This window comes from Chiloscyllium plagiosum, unplaced genomic scaffold (genome assembly GCF_037043375.1).
Source record: "Chiloscyllium plagiosum isolate Xiang-an unplaced genomic scaffold, Cpla_swu_hap1 HiC_scaffold_30, whole genome shotgun sequence".
NCBI classification, from domain to species: domain Eukaryota; kingdom Metazoa; phylum Chordata; class Chondrichthyes; order Orectolobiformes; family Hemiscylliidae; genus Chiloscyllium; species Chiloscyllium plagiosum.
In genome coordinates, this window is record NW_028270168.1 from 53,224,429 (window position 1) to 53,251,266 (window position 26,838).

Sequence of the window (26,838 nt, forward strand, 5' to 3'; positions counted from 1 at the left end):
AAGAACATGGTAAAATAGGGCTGAGTCAGCACAGCTTTGTCAAAGGGAAGTCATGCCTGACAAATCCATTAGAATCTTTTGAGAAGGCAATGAGCAAGTTAGATGAAGGAGAGCCAGCAGATGTGATCTGTTTAGATTTCCAGAAGGCCTTTGACAAGGTGACACACAGGAGGCTGCTAAATAAGGTAAGAGCTTCTGGTGTTAGGGGCAGGCTATTGCCATGGATTGGCTGACTAGCAGAAGAAGTCTTTTTCAGGATTGTAGCTGGTGATTCGTGAAGTTCCATAAGGATCAGTGTTGGGACCACAACTGTTCACATTATGCAAAGAGGGCATGTCACTACGTTTGCAGGTAGCACAGAAATGGGTGAAGAGACAAGTAGTACTGAGGAAGACAGGAGGCTGCAGAAAGACTTGGACAACCTAGGAAAGTGTGCAAGGAAGTGGCAGAATACAGTGTGAGGTTCTGCACTTGGGTTGGAAGAATAGAGGTGTTGACTATTTTCTAAATGGGGAAAGGCTTCAGAAATCTGAAGCACAAAGGTACTTGAGCCCCAGTTGAAGATTCCCTTAAGGTTAACGTGCAGCTTTACTGGCAGGTAGGAAGCCAATGTAATGTTAGCATTTATTTCAAGAAGGCTACAATAAAAAAGCAGAATTGTATAGCTGAGGCTATATAAGGCTGTGGTCAGACTGCATTTGGAATATTGTGAACATTTTGGGCCCTGTATCTAAGCGTGCATGCACTGGTTCAGGAGAGGGTCCAGAGGGCCAAGAATGATCTTAGGAATGAAGGGCATGTCATATGAGGAGCATTTGAGGTCTCCGGGTCTGGAGTCCAGAGGGATGAGGTTGGATCTCATTGAAACTTACAGAATACTGAGAAGACTGGATAGAGTGGGTGCAGAGATGATATTTCTGTTGGCAAAAGAAACTAGGACCCAACAGCACAGCCTCTGTGAAGGGACAACCCTTCAGAACTGAGATGAGAAGGAATTTCTTATGTCAGATTGTAGTGACTCAGTGAAACTATATTGAACCAGGTCAGAATATTTTAAGAAGGTAACCTAGACCCTAACTTTTTTCTTCTTTCAAAGGTAGATATGAGTGGGTGTTCCTGGTGCGATGCAACTGATCAAACCACTCGGCTTTAAGCAAAACAGAATTTATTTAAACACTACAGTTGAAACACAAACAAAATAAAATGGAATTTAGAATAACTTAACGTTTGGAAAACGTATTGGAATACTTTGTTTGCCCCTTTCAAACCCAGTGTATGTTTGACCAGGGTCCCTCCTTAGACTCCTGAACATTGTCTGTAGGCTTCTGGCACAAGCTCATATGCTCTTTAAAATAGTTTTCGTCACTTCCTCATATTCCCCAGAAACCTCCTCTGATAGAGCTAGTGAGGTATTTGCATTACTATCTATCAGCTTTGTTTGGATCAACAAAACCCTCATGATCACTGGCCAGTTCAATTGTTTAGCCACAATTTCAAATGAAATGAGAAAGGCTTCTACATCCTTCTCATCAAATTTAGGCAATGCTTGGATATGTCTAAATAGATCCCTGCCAAACCTTTGATGTCAATGGGTTTGTTCATCAACACTATCCTCCTCACTAAGCCTACCTTCAGCCTTCACCTCCATCCATTTGAGCCAACTTTCCTGTCTAATTGCCTACTTCTGATGTATGAATACTACTTTCCCATCCTTCTGCTTTTAACCATAATTCAAACTGTTTCGCTTCCTTTTCATGTTCAAACTGCTTCATCTGCAATTGAACTCTACACATTTCTAATGCTTTCAATGGTGTTTTCAGCAAATTTAAATGTCGAGTTATTGCAGTAATTGCCTGTCCTTTTCTCTCGGAGAAAGGCAACCCCAACTCCATCTTGTCTGCCAATTCCAACAGCTTTGCCTTGCTCACTTCTTACAAAACGCCCAAAGCCACTTCTTCCACTCCCAAAAAGCTCATTGTGTAGTAATAGCTCTTTCAGCCACAAAGAAACTGTTTAAACCAACCGAATTCAACACCTGGAACAAAAGACTAACACCTACCACTCATCGCTTTTGAGTCCAACAGCCCTAAACCCAAAGTGGAATTCTAGAATCAATCCAGACAAGAACCCCAATCTGTTATGGACCAGGTAGGACCCTCTCAAAATATTTTTTAAGAAGGTAGCCTAGATCCTAACTTTTTCTTACGTAAAAGGCAGATGTGAAGAGGGTGTTCCAGGTGTGATGCAGCTGGTCAAACCACCGTGCTTTAAGCAAATCAGAATTTATTTAAACATTACAGTTGAAACATAAATGAAAGAAACAGAATTTAGAATAAGTTAACTATTGGAAAATTTAACTGGCCCAATACAGTAAGTACTACTAATTAATCATTCCAATACAGTAACATCCCATAAACACACCCCTTGGCAACAAGGTAAATTCAAACACAGATTTTTACAGGTAGGAAGGAACAACTTCCAGAGATTTCAGAGAAAGTCAGAGGAGTTACTTACTGAAGTTTGCAGGTCCCCTAGACTGTCACATCCTAGAGATTGCTACAGATAAAGCAAACTAGAAAAGAAACCTGAACTGGGAGAACTGGCCTCTCCCCTTCCATTGTTAAACTAGACTCTTCGGCACCTCTGCCTTTACAACCTCTCTTCAAAAAACCCAAGGACAAAATAAAGTTGCAGCATCATCATAGGAGCTCATTGCCACAGAAGTCTATGGAAGCCAAGAAAAGGATCAGCCGTGATTGAATGATGGAGCAGATTTGATGGGTCGTTTGGCTGAAGTTCTGCTCCTATATCTTATGCCCGAAGCCACTATCTTCAAGCAAGTAGGAAAAGAGAACACAAATATACCTTCCCGTGGAAATGAAAGCCAGACTTGGATTTTAATGAACTCAATAAAAATCTTGTCATTCCTCCTTATGTTCGAATGTACTTTTCTCAGATCCTGCAATCTCTGAATGTAAAAGAGGAGTGTTCACTTAACTTTCTGAAAATGTTGCCTTGTAATTTAAATCCAGTTATTGTAAAGCAGAGACTAAAGGTTAATGAGCCTTGTTTGCTTGTGAAGTTTGTGCATTTAGTGAGAAGTGAAAAATTAAAATGTCATCTTGTGTATGTTGTTAATTTTGGAGAATGTCTACCAGGCAAGCATCCGAAAAGAAATGATTTTCTTACGAGAAAAGGTGGACAGGCTAGGCTTGTACTTCAGAAGCTTGGCAGACTAAATTGTGACTTGATTTTAAAATTCTAATAGGTCTTGAAGGGCAGATGTGGAAAGGATGCTTCCTCTTACGGTAGAATCTAGGTGTCACTTTACAAAAAAAAGGTTCCCACTTAAAACATGTTAGCTAAAATGTTTTTTTTCTCATGGGGTGTGGATGTTTGCTTTCACCACCTTTTCAGAAAGTGCTCCGGAACCCTTGACTATTTTGAAGGCAGAGGTGTACTGATTCTTTTTAAGTACGTAAAAGGTTACTGGGTTAGGTGAGAATGCACATTTGAGGTTACAATCAGTCACAAAGTTAGTGGGTTGCGGAGCAGACTCAAGGATCTTAATGGCCCACTCTTGCTTCTGATTTGTAGGTTGATAACTTGAAAAGTACTGGAAATCTTTGTATTTTGTTTAATGAGACGCCTTCATTTTGTTGTGATCATCAGGTGCAATTGAATGCAGGACAACTGCAGTATATTCGGCTAGCTCAGCCTGTATCTGGAACTCAAGTGGTCCAGGGACAAATCCAGACCCTTGCCTCAGGAACTGCACAGCAGGTAGGCATGCGTTTTATGGTATAAGGAGTCTGAGCTGGGAAATTGAATTAATGATGTTAAATTATAACTAGTAGTGTTTGTTTCATTTCAACTGATTGATGCTGAATGTAAGCAGAATATTTCGCAGTGGAAAACAATAATTTCAATGATCATTAACATGTATCCAGCAAAAATGGTCAGCAATTGGTTTATAAACAAACAACTCTTGTGACTTAAAGTCTCTTCACAAACTTCATAGTCCTAGGTTCCTTGTTCAGCTTTGATTGCCAGTCTGAGGAATTGTCATATTGGACCCGCAGCCTTAATCCTATTTTTCTCTCCACAAATGCTGCCAGACCTATGTTCCTGCAGCAGTTTGTTTTTATTTCTGACCCTCAGCAGCTGCAGTGTTTTGCTTTTGATTGTCAGCCGTTTTTCTTTTGTGTGTCTTGGGAAGGCATTTTAAAAGCTGATGTCCAAGAGTGAATGTTTTTTCCATCACCTGGAAACAATTGAAGATGCTGGTTCAGGTCAGGAGGTCAGCCTTGCAGCTTTTATTTAAAACACAGAATTTTTTCTTTTACCAGACCACTCCAAAAAGCAATTTTTCATCCTGTAGATTTTTCTATATTTTTCAGTCACTTTTTTTGTTATGGAATGAAGTTATACCTCCAGTGAGTTATTGAAAAAAAATATGTTGAGTAAAGATCAAAGTCATGATCATGAAGCAAAGATGATCTGAGTGTAATCAGTTTGTAATGAGTGTCTGCTGTCCATGAACACAATTCCAGTTCAGTTTGTTACCCTGATTGTCAGACATCTTCCTGAAGAAGGGTTATACCTGACGTGTTGACTTCTCCGCCTCCTGATGCACCTGGCTTGCTGTGTTCAGTGATGAGGAGCAACTGTGTGCAACTGATAAGGGAGTCTGCATTAAGTGCTTCTGCAGCCACTTTCAAGACAAAGTCACAATCCTGTTAACCACAAGGAGCAACTCTTTGAGCCTTCTCCATCCAGGAAGCATTTACCTCACTGGTGACTGCCTCTACCTCTAACGACTAGGTGTGTGTTGCTTGGCATTCTCCCACAGAGAGGCAGAACTGGATATCAAAATCTGTCCTTATGCATATAAGTACATGACGGTTAATTGCTGGATAGGGTGTTAGGTCACTGCAACATTCAGAATAATATGTGATCTGGGGAACTCGAAAATAACTAAACAGGAAAGATTGAAAACTCTATTTTGTTTTTATATCCTGTCTTGGTGTATGTTTCTTCTCTTGTGTATCCTAGGTAGGACAAGCAGAAGTTCAACAGGGACAACAGCAACAGCAGCAACAGTACAGCCAGTTTACTGATGGACAGGTTTGTTACCTTTTGTGATATTCTTTGAACTGCCTCTTTATTTCTGACATAATTCCTGGAAATATTTATAATTTGAGCTAGTTTTCTGAGCTGCATACAACATGAGATAGACTGTCTGTTTTGTAATGTGAGTAGATTGTTGAGTTGACAGTTTTGCATTAACAATACAATAAGTAGGAGCATGGGAGACGATGTGACCCATTATGCCTGCTCTGATAGTTGATATAATCATGGTTTATCTTCAGCTCCACTTTACTGCCACTCCGTGTCCCTTCATTCCCTGAGAGACCAAAATTCTGTCTATTCCACTATTCAACAGTGGGACATACACTGGCCTCTGTGGTAGAGAATTTCAAAGATTCATAGCCATTTGACTGAAGTAATGTCCTCACATCTCCAGTCTTACATAATCAGTCCGTTATCCTGAGACCATGCCAAACCTCAGATACCCTGACCAGCTGAAGCAGATTCTCAGTATCTACTTGAGGTTTTCCCAAACTATGGCTGTGACCCCACTAGTGCAGTCACAATGTGAAAGGCAGCAATGGCTGTGATGACGCTTCAACTGATTTCTGATAACAGTGCTACCCCTTTTAATGTTCAGTTTTTGTTTGTGGGAATACCCTGATGGAATGCTGTTTGATGCCTGATTGCTGCTGCAAATAACATCTGTGAATGCATGGACATTAATTGTTATGGAGAAACCCTCCCTTTCCATCAAATCCACTTACACTCAACTCGTTGGGCTGAATGGCCTGCTTCTACACTGTAGGGATTTTATGATGCTTTGCTCCCACCATTCTCAATCTCCTCTAGCTCAATGACTCTTAGCCCCCTCAAAGTTTCACACAAATTCTGAAGTTTTAAAATGGGATTTGAGTGGGAAAAACTTTGTGTAACACCAGACTACCCTATTTAGTCCCTTCAGAATCATAACCATAGCTAAACACAAAAGTTAGTTATATTAGGTGGAAATAGAAAACAATTTGCAAACAAGTTGGAACATGCAGAGGATTTAGTTCTTTTCAAAGGGGTTGTTGCCTTGGTGAGGTGCAGAGGCAAGCATGCCTTTCTTAACTGGATCCTTTGAGAAATGTTCATCCATCAGCTGATGTTTTGCCAACTTCACCTTTTGAGCCTGTTATAGTTCAGTGTAGTGGTTTTGTTGCTGGGCTAGCAAGTTCAGAGAATATAAGAATCTAATTCTGGATTGGAATTCTAATTTGAAGAAAGCAATGTTTGGAAAATAAAACTTGCACCTGTAAAAGTAATGATAAATCTAAAAGCCTGGTCTAGTTTGTGACTGTAGTCACACCAATATGATTTATTCTTAACTGTCCTTTACAGATGTCTAGCAAATTGAAATATTGAATTTTTAAGTTGTTATTTATTACACCAATATATGTTTCTTATCAGAATTCTTAGTCATAGGATCTTTTTAGTTTGATCAAAAAAAAATCTAAGGTGTTCTGAGCTGTGCTACTTGTCCTTGAGCTTTACTCATCTGCTAATGACATTTCCATTGAGCAATTGTATAATGTGTTCCATTAATAAATAAGCTTGTGTTTTTGTACAAATAATTAAACTGAGAATCATAGCTTGCAACACTGAGGAGTTAGAATCTTAGAGTAATTATTACCACAGTTCAGTGAATTTACTGCTGCATTGCCAGAGGCAAATTGGAGGTTGGAATGTTTATAATGTAGGTTCACTAACTAATTAACAACAACAGTCATTACCCCACCTCCTCCTGAATGAACTGAGTCCCTTTCCCCTCTCCTATGGTGATTAGTGTTGCTAAAATAAATACAGTTGAGTGTCTGTGTGCTGGTGGATTTGGGTGTTTGTTGATGTAAAGAGTAGATATTTTAGGGGCATGAAATGCTATGGGAAATGCTTGAAGTGAAGAGCATTGTATCTTAAAGGAAAATTGGGTATAGTTTCAAAAGAGGAGGTGATGCAGGTGCAAGACTGAAATTCATTTTAGATTTCTGTAGCATAGAGCCAGCACAGACAAGCTAGGCTGAACAAAGTTTTTCCTTGATGCTTGGTATACTCATTGTCATTCTTTCTGAGGTGGTTGTTGGAATGTATTGTGTCAAGGATTGCAGGAAGGGAACTGTATACCTGAACTTAGCTGCAGTTGGTCATTATTGATGCAAATGATAGTGCTAATCTCAATAAAGAGGATTCTACTGGTAGTTGGAAACCACTTAAACAACATACTTACTGCTGAAAAATTCATTGCAGCTCGTGTTCCAACCAGGTATCCCACTTGTCATAGCATCTGTTAAACTGGAGATGTCATGGCTGAATTATCTATAAATTTGCCAGCAATACCTGTTACAGTTTTGTTTTCAAGTTTGGAAATTGAAGTGTGTGCACTGAATAGGACAGTATGACTGTGAAGAATGTGTGTTTTTTTTTCTCTATTGGTCAGATTGTGGTTAACTTCAGTAGTTAAATGTAATTTATGTTGAGATTCTCTCTCTTCTCCTCCCCCTCCCGGTTCCATAATACCTTGATAATTACTGTTTAATTAGTTGTTCAGAATCAGCTTCTCCCACTTGTAATGAAGAGTGGGGAGGATTGGTGGCTGCACTGCAATAGCTTTTTATTGTTGACCATTAATTGATATCAGCATGCAGTCCCAGTAATAAAAAGGTTTTGTGGCATTGTCTTGGTGAGTATTGCCTCTACATTCCTTAGTTTGAGGTTATAGTTTAGGCATAATTTATCTCTATGGTATATTTTGTGAGTGCACTGAGAATTTGCAATGAGATTGAAGATTAACCAGCATTTTGGACTTAGGACCCATCTCTCCTGCCAGCTTGTCGCAGAGAAGTCAGGTATTTTGAATTTGTTCTTTTTCGGCCCACCTCCCCTTAGTTTGTCGCTTTACATAAAACTGACCTCTGACCTCTTTTGTAACCATGGGGTTAATGGTTCACCATCTGGTTTGCAGGACAAAATTTTCCAAATCACTGACTTTAAATTGAGGCACGACTCATTCTTTGTGAAGCCTCAAACTCTGCACCATCTTCCCTCACTCTTATTATCTTCAGGTTTGGAAAGTCGGTGTCACCTAATTACTACAGTCATTTGTCTTCTCTTTTACTTTGTTGAACTTTTAATAATGTCTGCTGTAACAAGAATGAACTTGCAACTATGCAACAGCATTCATGACTTTTGAACGCTGTAAAACACCACCGGTTCCTAAGTCCTGTGTTAGAATGTCAACATAGATTGACTTCAAGTCTCTGTTGTGATTCTTAAGCTCACAAGCTTTTGAATTGGGTAAAAGTGCTTTGTGCTGAGCTGTGGCAGATACGTGGGGCCCTGACTCCTCATCTTAACTTTCAATTCAAGCAAATAATTGCAGTTACATGCTTGTTTCTGTGTCAAGTTGCTTTGCTTATCTTTAGAAGGACAACACACAAGCTATTGTACAGAATCATATTTAGTGACTGCATAACAAGTTTAGAGGTGGGGCAAGGTTGTAGGTAAATAATTTACAAAACAACAGCTTTGTTTCCATGAAATTACATTCCTAAGGGGTGAGAGCTAATCGAAATTCATCAACTATTAACTGAGGGTAATAAAATGAAGCAAGATATATTAAAATATGAGAAGCCATTAATTAAACCAAAAAAATTGTCACCCCTCTCTCTTTCACTCAACTTTGCTCCCTCTCAGTTATGTTTTAAATGGAAGATAGTATTTTGCAGAAAAGAGTAACTGGAACAATTGAGTGGTTCATTATTTCGAATTACTATTTTTTGTTATCCATGGCCTCTGTTACCTTGCAACAAGAATGAACACCTGCTCTCCTCCAAGCCTGCGCTATGTCAGTGTGTTCTCCCATTTCTCATGCTATCATAATGAATGTACAGTTGTTCTCCCAAGTGATTTTCCGCTCTTGTAGGTCACTTGCAACGTATGTTCTCTGCTTCAGTCATCAATATGCTTGGTTATGATATCTGATCTAATACAGTTGGTATCTCAAAAGGCAGTGGATGCAGAACCTTTAAATATTATTAAGGAAGAACATTGAACTGTGCAGCACAGTACAGGCCCATCAGCCCACGATGTTGTGCCAAGCGTTTACCTAAATCTAAGATCAACCTAACTTACACACCCCTCAACTTATTGCCATCCATGTGCTTGTCCAGCAGTCTCTTAAATGTCCTTAATGTCTCAGACTCCACTACCACGGCTGGCAGTGCATTCCACGCACCCACCATTCTCAGCTTAAACATCCTATCTCTGACGTCTCACCCTAAACCTTCCTCCAATCATCTTAAAATTATGACCCCTCGTGACAGTCGTTCCTGCTCTGAGGAAAAGTCTCTATCTACTCTATCAATGCCTCTCTTTACCTTGTGCACCTCTATCAAGTCACCTCTCTTCCTTCTTCACTCCAGTGGGAAAAGCCCGAGCTTACTCGACCTCTCTTCATAAGGCAAGCCCTCCAATCCAGGCAGTATCCTGGTAAATCTCCTCTGCACCCTCTCTAAAGCATCTCCATCCTTCCTCTAATTAGGCAACCAGAACAGGACACGGTGTTCCAAGTGTGGGCTAACTAGGGGTTTTAGAGAGCTGTAGCAAAACCTTATGGCTCTTAAAACTAAATCCCCATTTAATGGAAGCCAAAACACCATGCACGCCTTAACAACCCATATCAACTTGTGTGGCAACTTTGAGATATCTATATATATCGACCCCAAGATCCTACTGTTCCTCCACGCTGCCAAGAATCCTGTCTTTCACCCTGTATTCAGCATTCAAATTCTACATTCCAAAAGGAATCACTTCGCATTTATCCAGGTTGAACTCCATCTGCCACTTCTCAGCCCACCTCTGCATCCTGCCAATGCCATGTTGTAGCCTGCAACAATCCTTGACACTATCTACTTCACCTCCAACCTTGTGTCATCAGCAAACTTACTAACCCACCTTCCACTTCTTCATCCAGGTCATTTATAAAAACTACAAAGAGCAGAGGCCCAAGAACAGATCCCTGCAGGACACCACTGGTTACTGACCTCCAGGCAGAATACTTTCCATCCACTACTACTCGCTGTCTTCTTTCAGGCAGCCAATTCTGTATCCAGACAGATCAAATGTCCCTGTATACCATACCTCCTAACTTTTCTGAATGAGCCCATAGTGGGGAACATTATCAAATGCCTTACTGAAATCCATATAGGTAAAGGGGTAAATGTAGGGGTATGGGTGGGTTACGCTTCGGCGGGTCGGTGTGGACTTGTTGGGCCAAAGGGCCTGTTTCCACACTGTAAGTAATCTAATCTAAACATCCACTGCTGAACCTTTCAACTTGTCTCATCACGTCCTCAAAGAACTCAAATAGATATTCTTGATGATTTTCTAAATTGTGAAAAACTTATTATCTTTTTTTCTTTAGTCACTGAATCTTTAAACAGTATTTTCACCACAAACTTCAACTTAGCAAGGCGTTTGATATGGTTCCCCATGGTAGGTTTGTTCAGAAAGTATGGAGGCATGGGATATAGGGAAATCTGTCTGACTGGATACAGAATTGGCTGGCCTGAAGAAAACCGAGGTTGTTGGTAGATGGAAAGTATACAGTCTGGAGCTTGATGACCAGTGGTGTTCCTCAGGGATCAGCTCTTTGTGATTTTAATAAATGACTTGGACAAGGGTGAGTTAGTAAGTTTGCTGATATCATCAAGGTTGGTGGAGTTGTGGATAGGGTGAAGGGCTGTTGTAGGTTGTAATGGGACGTTGACAGGATGCAGAACTGGGCTGGGAAATGGCAGATTTCAACCTGAAAAAGTGTGAAATCATCCACTTTGAAATTTGAATTTGAATGCAGAATAAGGGTTTAAAGGCAGGATTATTGGCAGTGTGGAGGAACAGAGGGATCTTGGTCTCCATATCCATAGATCCCTCAAAGTTGCCATCAAAGATGATAGAGTTGTCAAGAAGGCTTTTGATGTGTTGGCTTTCATTAATAGGGGATTGAGTTTAAGAGCCACACCACACTTGGAACATTGTGTTCGGATCTGGTCACCTCATTATAGGAAAAAATGTGGAAGCTTTAGACAGGGTGCGGAGGAGATTTACTAGGAGGCTGTCTGGACTGGAGGGCTTATCTTACGAAGAAAGGTTGAGGGGGCAAGGGCTTTTCTCGTTGGAATGAAGAGGATGAGAAATGACTTGATAGAGGTGTACAAGGTAATGAGAGGCATAGTAATAGCCAGAGACCTTTCCACATAGTGGAAATGACCATCACAAGAGGTCATAATTTTAAGGTAAGTGGAGGAAGGTTTAGGGGAGATGAATGATTTGGGTTCTTCACAACAGAGTGGTGGGTGCGTGGAATGCACTGCCAGCAGGGGTAATAGAGTCAGATACATTAGGAACATTTAAGTGACTCTTGGATAGGCACAAGGATGATAGTATAATGAAGGGTACATAGGTTAGTCTGATCATAGAGTAGGATAAAACATTGTGGGTCAAAGGGCCTACATTGTGCAGTACTATTGTGTTATTCTTGGCTCACGTTGTCGAACCATTTTGTGCTTGTCCAAGTTCCATTGTCATCCTATACTGTGGAAACTTACTACTTCAACCTTCTACCTTTTTAGCCCGACCCCACTATTCCAGTGATTTTCTGCCTTGTAGCTTGACATATTCACAGCTCCTGATACGTTGAGGTGCAACTAGTGGAATTGGGGGGAGGGGGTTCTCGTGAAATAACTGTAACTCTGGACCTAGCTTTAACACCACCTTTTCTGCTGTCAGAAAATGAATCAACACTTGTCACTGCATTATCATGTGTATCTGAACCCACTCTTCATATCTGATGCTGCCAAGTGGTGATATTGAGATTAAGAGGTGGAAAGATGATCATATGGAATGTGCTAGTAAGCATTGGCTTGCTTTGAGATTCGCAGCACCTGGACATCTTAGAAATCATGTCTTTATTTGTCTTTTGTGTAAAGTTACAGTTTAGTTTATGCACATTTATAATGTATATCAGTGTATTTTGTCTTGTTCCCTGCAGCAACTATACCAGATTCAACAGGTTACCATGCCAGCAGGACAGGACATTACCCAGCCTATGTTCATCCAGTCCACGAACCAGACTACAGATGGGCAACCTACTCAGGTCACGGGGGAATAGTGCAAAGGGATTGGACAGCTGAAATCAACTGCCATAGAAGCCATTGTATAAATAGTAAAGTCACTAAATAACCAGGATGGAAAATGACTCTTTTTGAAGTTTTCTTTTTCTGTTGCATTGTGCTAAGTGAAAATAATTGTACATACGTAAATTGCAATAAACTCCTTTCCGAGTAATGCTTTGTAAACCCGTGAGAGGACAAGGAGGAGAGTTCCTCCTTATGCTGATTACCCTGTACCATCATTGATCATATTGCTGTCATTCTATTCATTTGTACAGTGTTGTTGCTCACCAAGGTTAATCAGCTTTTTTCTTAAAAAAAAAGGAACATAATGCAGTAAATCTGCGTTTAAAATAGATCTGAGTTACATGGAGGTAAACTTATAAACTGTGTTCCTTGGTTCACCTATCAGAAAGTCTAATTCACAATTTCTCCATAACAGGTTTATAAACCAGAGTTCTCAGAATGCTGAATCAAGACCTGTATATGTAAATTGGTGAAAATTGAAGAATTGATCACTGAGAGATTTTTATAGTGAAGCATTAGCAGGGAATGTTCAACATCAATGAAAAAGTCTTTTAACAGTGGAATTCCAATAGGAGTGTTAGAATATAAAATATGACCAAAGCTTAATAGAGGAAAATGAGCTGTAGTCAGGGAAATGCAGGGAGCAAATTCATGAACTTGGGGCTAAACAACTGAAGGCACAGACACTGATGGGCGAACAATTTTAAATTGATGATGCTGAAGAAATTTGAACTAGACGAGTGCAGATTCCTTGGAAGGCTGTGGGCTTGAGGCAATAGGAGGGAATGAGTCTTTGGATGGATTTGAAACCAGGATGAAAATTTAAAAATGACGACTAACATTCAAAGTGCTGTGTAAATTAGAGACCAAGGTCAAGTCTCCTCCAGAGAGGAATAGAAAGAGACACCTTAGAGAATTCTGGTGAAATGTTGAACAATGTTTGTAAACTGTGCTCTCCAACTCAACAACTACAGTCTTATACTACTGTTGGAAAAAGTGGGATTAAACTTTAAATATTAATGAGGTATGGACATTACTCATATGCACGTATTTATATCTCTCCTCGAGTTGCCCTTCCATCTTATCATTTTGTTACTTATTTAAGAAATCTGTTTAATGTTTACAAAATGTTGATAGCTCAGTGAAGTTTAGAATGTTGGTGTTTACAGTAACTGTCTCTTGGATCTAACTGTGTAATACTCATGAGTGAACTGCACAGGGCCGTGAAGATGAGGTGTTTGGTCAGATATTACAACTTACTTGATAGATACTTGTCTCAATCCAGTCACAAGGTGCTCCTCTTCCATCTCCAATTTCCTTTTGCTGACTCTCAAAAGTGCAGTGTGGCTCCAGAAGGGACATTGGGCACTTTCTTCACTGTACTTGTAATGGAGACCAGCATTGATGATCTGGCATGCTTTTGGCAGCTTTCAAAATGTACTACAATTATCCCATGATTTGGAGATGCCGGTGTTGGACTGGGGTGTACAAAGTTAAAAATCACACAACAACCAGGTTATAGTCCAACAGGTTTAATTGGAAGCACACTAGCTTTATCACCTGATGAAGGAGCGTTGCTCCGAAAGCTAGTGTGCTTCCAATTAAACCTGTTGGACTATAACCTGGTGTTGTGTGATTTTTAACTCTTTACAATTATCCAGGTCTCTTCCTTTTTTTCCTGGTAACTATCACCAAATAAATATGGGTGCGGGAGACCCTTCCATCCATGCAGCAATCTTCAAATGCCCTAGTGTGGCACCCATATTTCTTGAAAATTTCCAGGGACTTGTTTCTACTTGTCTGCAAAGAAGCTGAGTGTTGATATTGTATGATAAACATCTGGCTTCAGTCTTACATCCAATTGCCTTTTATGAATTTGAAACTTTCTCATTGACCTGCTTATGAACTTAACTTTCCATTTGTTCTCTATGCTTGCTGTCATATGACACATGTTCTCATTCATTGGAGGCAGAATGTTCTCCTTTGTTGGAGGCTGAATAGTCCTGGTTTCTCCATCATTCCTTGTATTTGAGAACTTTGACATAGGATTGACCCCTGAGGACTTCTCTGTGCTGCTCCGACACTTCGGTATCTCTGTGTTTCGGTCATCTAAAATCAGATAAAGAAATATTCTGGTACAGTCCTGTACTCGACTTGACTGCAACTGCTTCAGCTATATAGTTGAATATTGCTAACTGCTACCCATATGTGGTATAGTATTCATTCACCCAGCATGGTCAGCACTGATGGAGCTGACATTTATTGCTGAGCTGCACTTACCTGGGAAGTTGGTGGTGGGCCAATCTTTCATGCAGAACTGTTATGCAGTTTAGGCATTTTTTTGATGAAACTTCATTCAACCTTTGTAGGCCTCTTTGAAATCCCTAACTAATTTGACATGATTAATGGACTATCAGTTGTTTTATTTTTTATGTGGACTGTCAGTATTACTTAGTCAGTTTCTGCACTGTTCAAGCAGTTTGATTTACTAGGCTTTTATAATTTGCAAGATTTCCATTGTTGCTAGTCTGAATAGGGTAGCGTCCTGTATACAGCTTGAATGTACAGTTGAGTTTCTGTATTTTCAAATGGGGTGAACTAGACCTGTTATAAAAGAGTGCTGTATGGAGCACATCCCAAAATCCTGAGTCATTCTGTATTTATTAAAATTGATCATTTTGTGTTAATTAATGGGGAGTAATTTGTTCCAGTGATCCTGGGAGTGGATTGGTTAGCATTGAGACAAATCTTCACTTTGAGTGAACAGAAAATTTTCAATTTTGAAAGAATGAATACTTCAACAAATCCTTATGGATTATTAACAGGTATCCGTTCTCTATTCACCCTGACCAGGTCAGGCTTAATTTCAATATTGTTTTAATCCTGCTGGTTGCATAGAGAATAACACAGCACCACAGTCAGTTCATTAAGCCCATTACGTTTGTGCCTGCTATATGCAGTTTAATCACACTTTCCATAAAACTCTGCAGATGTTTTTCAGTTCTTACATTTTTCTAATATACTTTAGAAAATGTTATTGAATCTGCTTCTAAACCCTTTAAGACGGTACTTCCAGATCATCTGATGTTTATATAAAATAAAATACACATTTCTCATGTTCCTCTTTGTTCTTTTGCCCACTACCTTAAATCTGTGTGTTCTGACTACCAGCTTTTCTGCTTTTGGAATCTGTTTCTTGGGTATAGAGCAGAGTATAAGTTCTGAGCCTTTAAGAGTGATTAAAGCGAGCCTTTGTAATATGAACACAGGACAGAGCAGTAGCAGGTTTTCTTCACATTAGAGTTGGCTGTGCTTGCACTGGAACTGGGCACAACATCTCCTACGTATTATAATGATTGGTTTGTGCTCCTCCACCTTGACTGCACTTGAAGGAATTTAGTTCTTTCTGAATTGAAACTTTGTTCTATTGAGTCTGTGAAGATGAAGGATTGGATGTAAAATTAGGCTGAGATCACATTGTGGATTTAACAGCCAAATATATAGAGAGCACCATACCTCATCTGCACGTATTCTCTACATGTTGTGCTTCACATCTTGAACTTTTATTAATGTGGGCACCCTCTGTTAGCCAAAGAGAAACCCCTTTCGGTTCTCATTCGTGAAGCTCTGCTTGAAAGTGCAATGTATGTGAATTTTGGGTTTGGATGAGGTTGGATGCATTTGTGATGCTTTCTCCCTCCACCTCCTTCAATAAAAAAAACTTACCACTGATTCCTACCTTAATCCCATATATGAAGATTGACTCCATTTGCAAGATACTGAAGGGCTGTTGGGAGTCGTTAAATTCTATCCCAACAAGATTCAATATTTTTGTTGGGGATTGGAGTGAAAATGATGTAAAGTGATACTGGAACCTGGTATTTTACAAGTTTGTAAAGCTAGATTTCTTTCATTTTGTTGCTGAACATATATTTGACTTGCCAAACAGTGTTTGTTTGCTATTATGTTTTTCATATTCCCAGTACAATCTGTCATATTTTCTTCCCTCATGATTAGATCTCTCCTTGCCAGATCTGTTTGTAACTCAGTCACTGACAAACCTGACCAACCCTGGCCTTAACCCTTTGCTTACTTAATTTCTTCATTTCCCATCATAAGTAAACTTATTTTTTTTAATATTCTGCTAACGAGCAGCTAAATTATGCCCAATCTGCTTATTTAAGAAGTAAGTGACACACACAGACCAGACATGTCCTCAGCTCAATTCAGTGTTTATGTTGAATTAAGTGATCTTAGCAATGCTACATACACATGGTACAGTCAAACTTGTCACATATAGGATCGAGGCAAGGGACAATTATGCTGCAATATTATCCAAGCATTGCTGGAAAATACTTGCAGGTGAGAGGAGCATCAGCAGAGGCCCCTGCCACCCACTGACCCCAGCCACTTGCTCATTGTTGATGACCAGTTTATTTGCAATGGACCTCTCCTTCCGTGTGTGAATAAGTTGATAAAACATGAAGTGACTGTGGTGAGAAGATCATTAAGTAGATGTTGTAATGTTTAGAAAAGCTGATTAATTTTGTGTGATATTTTTGTTTCATTTCAATTTTATAAACCACAGTTTATTATAAGGAGTGTTTGGTTTTGTGTGTGCATTAAAAATGTTTATTTGATTTCATCTGTGTCTCCAATGGTTCCCACCTACACCTCCTCCTCTGGCAATGACTGCCTTCAAATTTCATGTCCTCTCTTGATTTTTATTAAATATCTCTGCTGTACAATGGTTGAACAGCCATCTTTCTCCTCTTGCCATCGTCCTCTGTGCATACCAATGTCCAGTACCCTGCCCCCTTTGCCTGATTCTTATCAGACAGTGACACTTCCTCTCCGATGGTAATCTCATTAAATACACATCCCATATCTGCCTTCCATCTCTGTGCTGGGATGACCCAGTATCTGTACAAGAGCCAATCATGAGCTTCCATATCCGTCCTAGTTGTAATAAAAGTGCTAAGGAAAAGTTACCAGGGAAATTGTGACTCCCCACTCAGGGTTGAGGTGAGGACCTGGGGTTGAAATTGCTTCTTTTGATATGGTTGTATGCCTTTTATAGGGTGATGAGAATAATCTAATCATGTGTACCCTGTATTACAATTTCTCACTCTGCCTCTGAGTCATTGCACTGTTGTTTAAAACATTGAGTGCATCTATTGTTGCTTCAAGCTGTCTTAAGAATTTTCTGATATCTGGACTCTTTGGTAATAGCACATTTTTACTTTATATGCCTTTAGAAATAAAAACCTTTTGTTATAGCACTATTGTTGAGCTTTGTTTTTAGGATTGGTGGAAGATGATAGTGGATTGAGCAATAAAACTTGCATTTCGGATGAGTTTTTAATCTATCTTGTCTCCAAGGTAAGAACAAACCGAAAATAGTAACCCTCCACTTAGCTGTAGTACATGACTTCAAGTATTTCACTCTTTGTTTTGCTGTTTATGGAAGCGTCCACAAATTAGCTGCTTTGTTTCCCCACATTACAGCAGTTCAAAATTACTTCATTGCTAAGGCTTTCTGTATTAGAGCCAATCAGAATGTCCTGATATTGGGAATGCCACACTAAGGATGTCTTTTAAATATATTGTCCATTTAGTTTATAGTCTCAGCCACTTTCTAGTAGATGTACTGGCAAGGGCTCATGGTTAAATCCCTGAGAGTTACTTTTGCCTAATTTGTGTGTTTACTGGGAACAGCTGGCTAGGAGTAAACTAATTATTGCAAAGGATTTTGAGTACCACGTAAAATTAGACATACACACAACTGAACATTTTTGTTTTGTTTTTGTAACACCACTTCTCGGTATAAAAAAAAGAAAAAATGTGAAAGATGTTGAGCACTACTGAAATATATATCACCTTTTATTGCTGACTGATTGTTGGAGGCTTTGAAACTTTGGCAAGATGTCACCAATACTTGAGCAGCATTTGTTCCAGAAACTCTTGAGGACCTCGCCTCAGTAGTGAGTATTGTGCTACTCAAGCATTATTGAATACCTAATAGGAGTCACCAGGGAAAGGAAGTGCTCATCACTGGTGCACCTTCATCAAGATGCAATGGCCTGTGTAAGGAATGGGAGGAGATGAAACTAGGCAGAACAGCTCAACTTGCTGCAGGGACCCAATGACTCGTCTTTCCCCCACCCCTTTAAGTGGACTATGTCTCTGGAGCTCCTTCACCAAGACCTCAGGTACTGTGAGAACCTGTACTTTCTCTCATTTGGTCCCTGAGCACTCCACACCTTCAGTGGAATGACTGCTACACAACTAGCTGTGTTAATGTGTGTAAGGGCTGAACCTGTAGTTCAGCAACTTATTAATGAAAGTATGAAATACCAACAGGATTTAACAGGGAAATTCTGCATGGCAAGCTATTTCAGGTGAGGATTGTCTCTGGGTTTTTGATTATGAAATCTAAATTACATTTCTCCTTTGTAATTTCCTTTGCCCTTGGCTTTGTAAAGCGTGGGTAATATTTTACTTCCCTGGACTATTAAATGATTGAGAGGAGTTTATTTTACTGTACTTTACTACATTTGCATGCAAGATTTCAACTTTCTCAGTGCTACATTATTACAAAGTGATAATACAGACAAGTATGCTAAAATTTTAATTATCTGATCATGAAGATTTTCATCCTTTGGAATGTGAGATTAAAGCCCACCAGCAATTATATTACTGGTAGTCCTTGGATAATGTGTGTTCCAGCAGTGCGATTTGGCTATAATTGTGCTAAGGAATTAAGGAATGGTATTTTTGAGAATGCTTATTCGCAATAACGTGATTCCAGTGGTGATCGTTTCATGCACTTTGTTCCGCACATGCGCCACTGTCTGTACCAAAGTCTCAACGCCATTCTATGAACGTATCAATGTCAACTGCCCACACCGCAGCTTTCTGGGAGAGATACATTGTGCAGCTTCCCGTGAAATGTACACTAGTTGATTATCCCTTTTTTGAAAAAAGTGGAGGCAGATAGTGGCAAGAATGTTAGCAAGAAGCGTCCTGGTGACAAAATTGCAGGTGGTGAACACAAAAGAAATGCTGTAACACTGGAAGAGGAGCGAAGAAAGCATTTTGAGCGTAAGGAGAGAATGTGATAAAGCTAGCTTAATAGGAATGAGAGAGTCTATTTTATGTACCATGATGACCCTCTGTCCCTGCATTAGCAATACTTTTAAAATTTACTGTGTTAAATTTACTTTTGTTTCATTAATAAATATGATTTATGCCTTCACGCAGACTGTGCTATACTTTATGATAGACTTTTGGGTAATTTTTGAGCGATTGAGAGTGATGTTTTTGCTGGTATGTCTCTGACCCCACTTGTCCAATAGGCCCCATTATTTATATTAGGTGATTTTCTATTAAGCGAGGTTTCACTGGAACGCAACTCCAGCATTATAGGAGAACTACCATTATATCATTCAAATACATTGTTTCATAAATTACATTTTGGAATATGATTCCTAATATAATAGTAGAGTTAGCAATAAGAACCAGGAACAAGAGGAGGTCATTTGGCCCTTCGAGCCTGCTCACCCTTTCAATAAGTTCATGGCTGATGTTGTTGTTGCCTCAACTCCACTTACCTGCCCTCTCACTATAATCCTTAATTACTTTACTGTTCAAAAAATTATCTATCTTAGCTTAGCTTGAAAAGTATTTATTGAGGAAGCCTCAACCAGTTCACTGGGCAGGGAATTCTATAGATTCACAACCATCTGGGTGAAAGTGTTTCTTTTCAATTCAGTCCGTAAGCTGCTCCCCCAATTGTGAGGCTATACCCTCTTGTCTTAGTTTCGCCTGCCAGGGGAAGCATTCTCTCTATCTGTTTTATCTGTTCCGATCATATTTTTATATATTTCTATAAGCTACCCCCTCATTCTTCTCAATTCCAATGAATATAATCCCTTTCTACTCAGTCTCTCCCATAAGCCAACCCCCTCAACTCCGGAATCAACCACGTGAACCTCCTCTGCACCCCTTCTAGTGCCAGTATATCCTTTGTCAAGGTATGGAGACCAAAACTGCATGTAGTACTCAAGGTGCAGCCTCACCAGCAACCTATACAGCTGTAACATAACTCCCCTGCTTTTAAACACAATCCCTTTAGCAATGAAGGACAAAGTTCCATTTGCCTTCTTAATTACCCATTGCACTTGTAGACCCAACCCCCTGTGATTCATGCACAAGGACACCCAGGTCCCTCTGCATAGCAGCAAGCTGCAATTTCTTACCATATTAATAATTGTCCTTTTTACTGTTGTTTCTACTGAAACCGATGACTTCAGCATTTATTAGCACGGTATTCCATCTGCCAGACCTTTGCCCACTCACTTACACTATCTATGCAAAGTTTCACAGTCCCCTGCACATTTCGCTCTAGCAATCATATTAATGTCTGCAAACTTTGACACACTACATGTGGTGCCCAACTCCATCAATGTAAATTGTGAAAAATTCCGGTCCCAACATTGATCCCTGAGGCACATCATGAGTCACTGCCAACCAGAATAGTACTCATTTATCCCCACTCTTTGCTTCCTGTTGGCGAACCAATCATCTATCCATTACCTGTAACACCTCGCATCTTTATCTTATGCAGCAGCCTTTTATGTGACACCTTGTCAAATGCCTTTTGGAAATCTAGATACACTACATCTACTGGGTCCCCACTGTCCATGTTCATAATGTCTTCATAGAATTCCAAAAGATTAGTTGAGCATGACCTGCTTTTCATGACCCTATGGTGCGTCTGCCTAACAGGACACTTTCTATCCTTTGCTTTGCTATTTCTTCCTTGATAATAAACTCAAGCATTTTCCCCACCGCAAAACTTAAACTAACTGGTCTATAATTCCCCATCTTTTATCTGCCTCCCTGTTTAAACAATGGCATGTTTTTCAACTTGCTGGAAATACCCCAGAGTCCAGTAGATTTTGGAAAATTTCCAGAAGTGCATAAATCAATATTTGAAATTCTGAAAATTTTGAACTTTTTGCCTCTTATTAGAAACCTCAGGACGCTGTATGATTTTATTAACTGCTGTCTCCGCCTGTCCTGCCACCTTCAACGATCTGTGTGTATATATACCCAGATCCCTCTACACCTGCACCCTCTTTAGGATCATACCTTCTATTAAACTGTCTTATTGAAATGCTGCGATCCATGGGGCACAGGAGCACCCACAATGCTGTTAGGGAGGGAGTTCCAGGGTTTTGACAGAATGACACCAAGGAAAAGGTGATATATTTCAAGATGGTGACTGACTTAGAAGGGAATTTGCAGGGGCTGATATTCATAGAACATAGAAAAATACAGCACAGTACAGGCCCTTTGGCCCTCGATGTAACGCCGATCCAAGCCCACCTAACCTACATATCCTCCATATGCCTATCCAATGCCCGTTTAAATGCCCATAAAGGGGGAGAGTCCACCACTGCTACTGGCAGGGCATTCCATGAACTCACGACTCGCTGAGTAAAGAATCTACCCCTAACATCTGTCCTATACCTACCACCCCTTAATTTAAAGCTATGCCCCCTCGTAATAGCTGACTCCATACGTGGAAAAAGGTTCTCATCTATCCTATCTAAACCCCTAATCATCTTGTACACCTCTATCAAGTCACCCCTAAACCTTCTTTTCTCCAATGAAAACAGCCCCAAGTGTCTCAGCCTTTCCTCATATGATCTTCCTACCATACCAGGCAACATCCTGGTAAACCTCCTCTGCACCTGTTCCAGTGCCTCCACATCCTTCCTATAGTATGGCAACCAAAACTGCACACAATACTCCAGATGCGGCCGCACCAGAGTCTTATACAACTGCAACATGACCACAGGACTCCGGAACTCAATTTCTCTGCAATAAAAGCCAGTACCCCATATGCCTTCTTCACAGCACAATTTATCTGGGTGGCAACTTTCAGAGATCTGTGTACATGGGCACCAAGATCCCTCTGCTCATCCAGACTACCAAGTATCCGACCATTAGCTCAGTACCCCATCTTCTTGTTACTCTTACCAAAGTGAATCACCTCACACTTACCTACATTGAACTCCATTTGCCACCTTTCTGCCCAGCTCTGCAGCTTATCTATATCCTGCAGTAGCCTGCCACATCCTTCCTCACTGTCAACAACTCCACCAACTTTCGTATCATCCGCAACCTTGCTCACCCAACCTTCTAGCCCCTCCTCCAGGTCATTTATAAAAATGACAAACAGCAATGGTCCCAAAATAGATCCTTGCGGAACACCGCTAGTAACTGCACTCCAAGATGAACCTTTACCATCAACTACTACCCTCTGTCTTCTTCCAGCCAGCCAATTCCTAATCCAAACCTCTAACTCACCCTCAATGCCATACCTCTGTATTTTTTGCAGTAGCCTACCATGGGGAACCTTATCAAACGCCTTACTAAAATCCATATACACCACATCTACTGCTTTACCCTTATCCATCTCCTTAATCACCTTCTCAAAGAATTCTATAAGGTTTGTGAGGCACGACCTGCCCTTCACAAAACCATGCTGACTATCCTTGATCACATTATTCCTTTCCAGATGTTCATAAATCCTATCCCTTACAATTCTCTCTAAGACTTTGCCCACAACAGAAGTGAGACTCACTGGTCTATAGTTACTAGGGTTATCCCTACTCCCCTTCTTGAACAAGGGAACCACATTTGCTATCCTCCAGTCTTACTGGCACTATTCCTGTAGACAATGAGGACATAAAAATCAAGGCCAATGGCTCTGCAATCTCCTCCCTTGCTTCCCAGAGAATCCTAGGATAAATGCTATCAGGCCCAGGGGACTTATCTATTTTCACCCTTTCCAGAATTTCCAACACCTCTTCCCTACATACCTCAAAGCCGTCCATTCTAATTAATTGTGACTCAGTATTCACATCGGCAACAATGTCCTGTTCCTGAGTGAATACTGACAAAAAGTATTCATTCAGTGTCTCCCTAATCTCTTCAGCCTCCACACGCAACTTCCCACTACTATCCTTGACTGGACCTATTCCTACCCTAGTCATTCTTTTATTCCTGACATACCTATAGAAAGCCTTTGGGTTTTCCCTAATCCTACCAACTAAGGACCTTTCATGACCCCTCCTTGCTGCTCTTAGCTCTCTCTTCAATCCTTCCTGGCTACCTTATAACTCTCAATCGCCCCAATTTAACCTTCGCGCCTCATCTTTACATAGGCCGCCCTCTTCCCTTTAACAAGGGATTCCAATTCCTTATTAAACCACGGCTCCCTCACACGACCCTCTCCTCCCTGCCTGACAGGTACATACTTATCAAGGACACTCAATAGTTGCTCCTTGAACAAGCTCCACATATCAATTGCGCCCTTCCCTTGAAGCCTACTTTTCCAAGCCACGCATCCTAAGTCGTGCCTCACCGCATCATAATTTCCCTGCCCCCAGCTATAACTCTTGCCCTGCAGTGCACACTTGTCCCTCTCCATCACTAGAATAAAAGTCACCGAATTGTGGTCATTGTCCCCAAAGTGCTCGCCTACCTCCAATTCTAACACCTGGCCTGGTTCGTTACCCAGAACCAAATCCAGTATGGCCTCACCTCTTGTTGGCCTGTCTACATATTGTGTCAGGAAACCCTCCTGCACACATTGGACAAACATCGACCCATCTAACGAACTCGAGCTATAGCTTTCCCAGTCAATATCTGGAAAATTAAAGTCCCCTGTAACAACCACCCTATTACTTTCACTCTTCTCCTGAATCATCCTCACAATCCTTTCTTCTATGTCTCTAGGACTATTAGGAAGCCTGTAGAAAACTCCTAACAGGGTGACCTCACCTTTCCTATTCCTAACCTCAGCCCAAACTACCTCAGATGGCGAGTCTTCATCCATCGTCCTTTCCACCGCTGTAATACTATCTTTGACAAGCAATGCCATACCTCCCCCTCTTTTACCCCCACCTCTGACCCTACTAAAACATTTAAACCCTGGAACCTGCAACAACCAAACCTGTCCCTGTTCTACCCATGTCTCCGTAATAGCCACAACATCGAAGTCCCAGGTACCAACCCACGCTGCAAGTTCACCTACCTTATTTCGTATACTTGCATTGAAGTATACACACTTCAAGCCACTTTCCTGTTTACAGGCACCCTCCTTTGAGATTGATGCCATGTTCCTAACCTCCCTACACTCCAGGTCCTGCACCCTAAAGCTACAGTCCATGCCCCTGCAGAGTTAGTTTAAACTCCCCCCCCAAGGACACTGGTGCCCCTCAGGTTCAGGTGTAGACCATCCTGTTTATAGAGATCCCACCTTCCCCAGAAAGAACCCCTGTTATCCAGATACCAGAATCCCTCCCTCCTGCACCATCCCTGTAGCCACGCATTTAACTGTTCCCTCTCCCTATTCCTCGACTCTCTATCACGTGGCACGGGTAACAAACCAAAGACAACAACTTTGGGCGGCACGGTGGCACAGTGGTTAGCACTGCTGCCTCACAGCGCCTGAGACCCAGGTTCAATTCCCGCCTCAGGTGACTGTCTGTGTGGAGTTTGTACATTCTCCCCATGTCTGCGTGGGTTTCCTCCGGGTGCTCCGGTTTCCTCCCAAAGATGTGCAGGTCAGGTGAATTGGCCATGCTAAATTGCCCGTAGTGTTAGGTAAGAGGTAAATGTAGGGGTATGGGTGGGTTGCGCTTCGGCGGGTCGGTGTGGACTTGTTGGGCCGAAGGGCCTGTTTCCACACTGTAATGTAATGTAAATGTAATGTAATGTAAATGTAACTCTGTTTGTTCTAACTCTGAGCTTCCAACCTAGCTCCCTGAAAGCTTGCCTAACATCCTCAGCCCTCTTCCTACCTATGTCGTTGGTGCCAATGTGGACCAGTACTTCGGGCTGCTCCCCCTCCCCCTTAAGGACCCGGAAAACACGATCAGAGACTTCACGTACCCTTGCACCTGGGAGGCAACATACCAAACGTGAGTCTCTCTCGCCCCCACAAAACCGCCTATCTGTGCCCCAAACTATCGAGTCCCCAATAACTATTGCTCTGCTCTTCTCCACCCTTCCCTTCTGAGCAACGGGGACAGGCTCCGTGCCAGAGGCCTGAACTCCATTGCTTACCCCTGGTAAGTTGTCCCCCCCACAAGTATCCAAAACCGTATACTTGAGGGAATGGCCGCAGGGGGTCCCTGCACTGGCTGCTTCCTCCCAGTCCCCCTCACTGTCACCCATCTGTCTGCAATTCCCATGTATCTGCTGAATTTGTCCTCGATAATAGTGGCTGTGAATTTGGAAGGAGTTGCCTAAGGATCTTTGGGAATTTCTGCATTGCATCTTGCAGATACTACACACTGCTGCTGCTGCTACTGAGCTCTGCTAGGCTGTTTTCTTTGAAGTCACCTGATTTCTATTTAACATCTGGTAAACCACAGCACCCAGTAAATTGTTGATTCCCATTTCCAATAAATCACAAAAAAAATCAATCCAGAAAGAAGCATAGAGTACAAGAACATTGAGTTAGTTCTATACAAATTTAACACATCGGTGTAGCTTCAACTGGAGTTTTGCATCCAGTTCTCGACGCAGCATCTAAAAAAGTCTATGAAAGCATTAGAGAAGATGCAGACAGGATTCACAAGAATGGTTCCAGGGATTGAGAAACTTCAGTTGTCAAGATAGTTTGCAGAAATTAGGACTGGTTTCCCTAGAGTAAACAAGTTTGAGAAGAGTTTTGATCAAGATGCTCTAAATCATGAGATCTGGACAGAATAGGTAGGGAGAAACTGTTCCCGTCAGTGGAAGGGTTAGGAACCAGTGGGGACAGATTTAAGGTGTCAACAAAAGAAACAATGGCAACATCATGAAACTTTCCAGCAGTCGGTGGTTCAGATCTGGAATATACTGGATGAGAGTGTGGCAGAGGTGTGTTCATTTGAGGCTTTCATATGGAGAATTAGACTGTGTCTGAAAAGAAAAGGTTTGCATGGCAGCTGGAAAAAGGGAGTAAAACAAGGAAAATGGCTCTCTCATATGAATCAAATGACCTTTATACCTTAACCATCAGTGATTCTATGAATTTGTACATAGAAAGCTCAGTAAAACTCCAGTGTGATATTGACCAAATGTTGACTGAGAGATAAGTATGGACCAGAAAACCAGGATAGTGGAATCATTTATATTAATCCTGTCAGAGTAGACCAGGTCTCCGTTTCAAATTTCACTCAAAAGACACCTCACATTGCAAATCTCTCTCAGTACTGAAATGTCATCTTAGATTTTTATGTTCAAGTCCTGGAGTTGAACTTGAACTCACAGACAAGCATGTTGCCAACTGAGATGTGGCTAATATTGAAGGGTGAGAAAACCCAAGCTTCAGGAGTGAATCTGACAGTACATGATTGAATACATACATGAACCTCTGAATGGTAGCTCCTGAAATCCAGGTAGAGCCCAGGACGTGATTGCAAGAACAATAACCCCCTATGAC

At 41.0% G+C, this 26,838-nt stretch overlaps 1 protein-coding gene across 5 annotated transcripts in view; it reads left to right on the plus strand.

Annotated features, from left to right (window-relative positions):
• The window catches only part of nfyc (nuclear transcription factor Y, gamma), a 93,998-nt gene extending 76,393 nt beyond the window's left edge, over positions 1–17,605 (plus strand). For all 5 annotated transcript variants that reach the window (XM_043717961.2, XM_043717958.2, XM_087976951.1 and 2 more), the window contains 3 exons: positions 3,673–3,783; positions 5,056–5,127; positions 12,179–17,605. In XM_043717961.2, the coding sequence (XP_043573896.1) occupies positions 3,673–3,783; positions 5,056–5,127; positions 12,179–12,298 (303 nt within the window). In that variant the 3' untranslated portion in view covers positions 12,299–17,605. The remainder of the gene's footprint in view (positions 1–3,672; positions 3,784–5,055; positions 5,128–12,178) is intronic.
• The last annotated feature ends 9,233 nt before the right edge of the window (positions 17,606–26,838 follow it).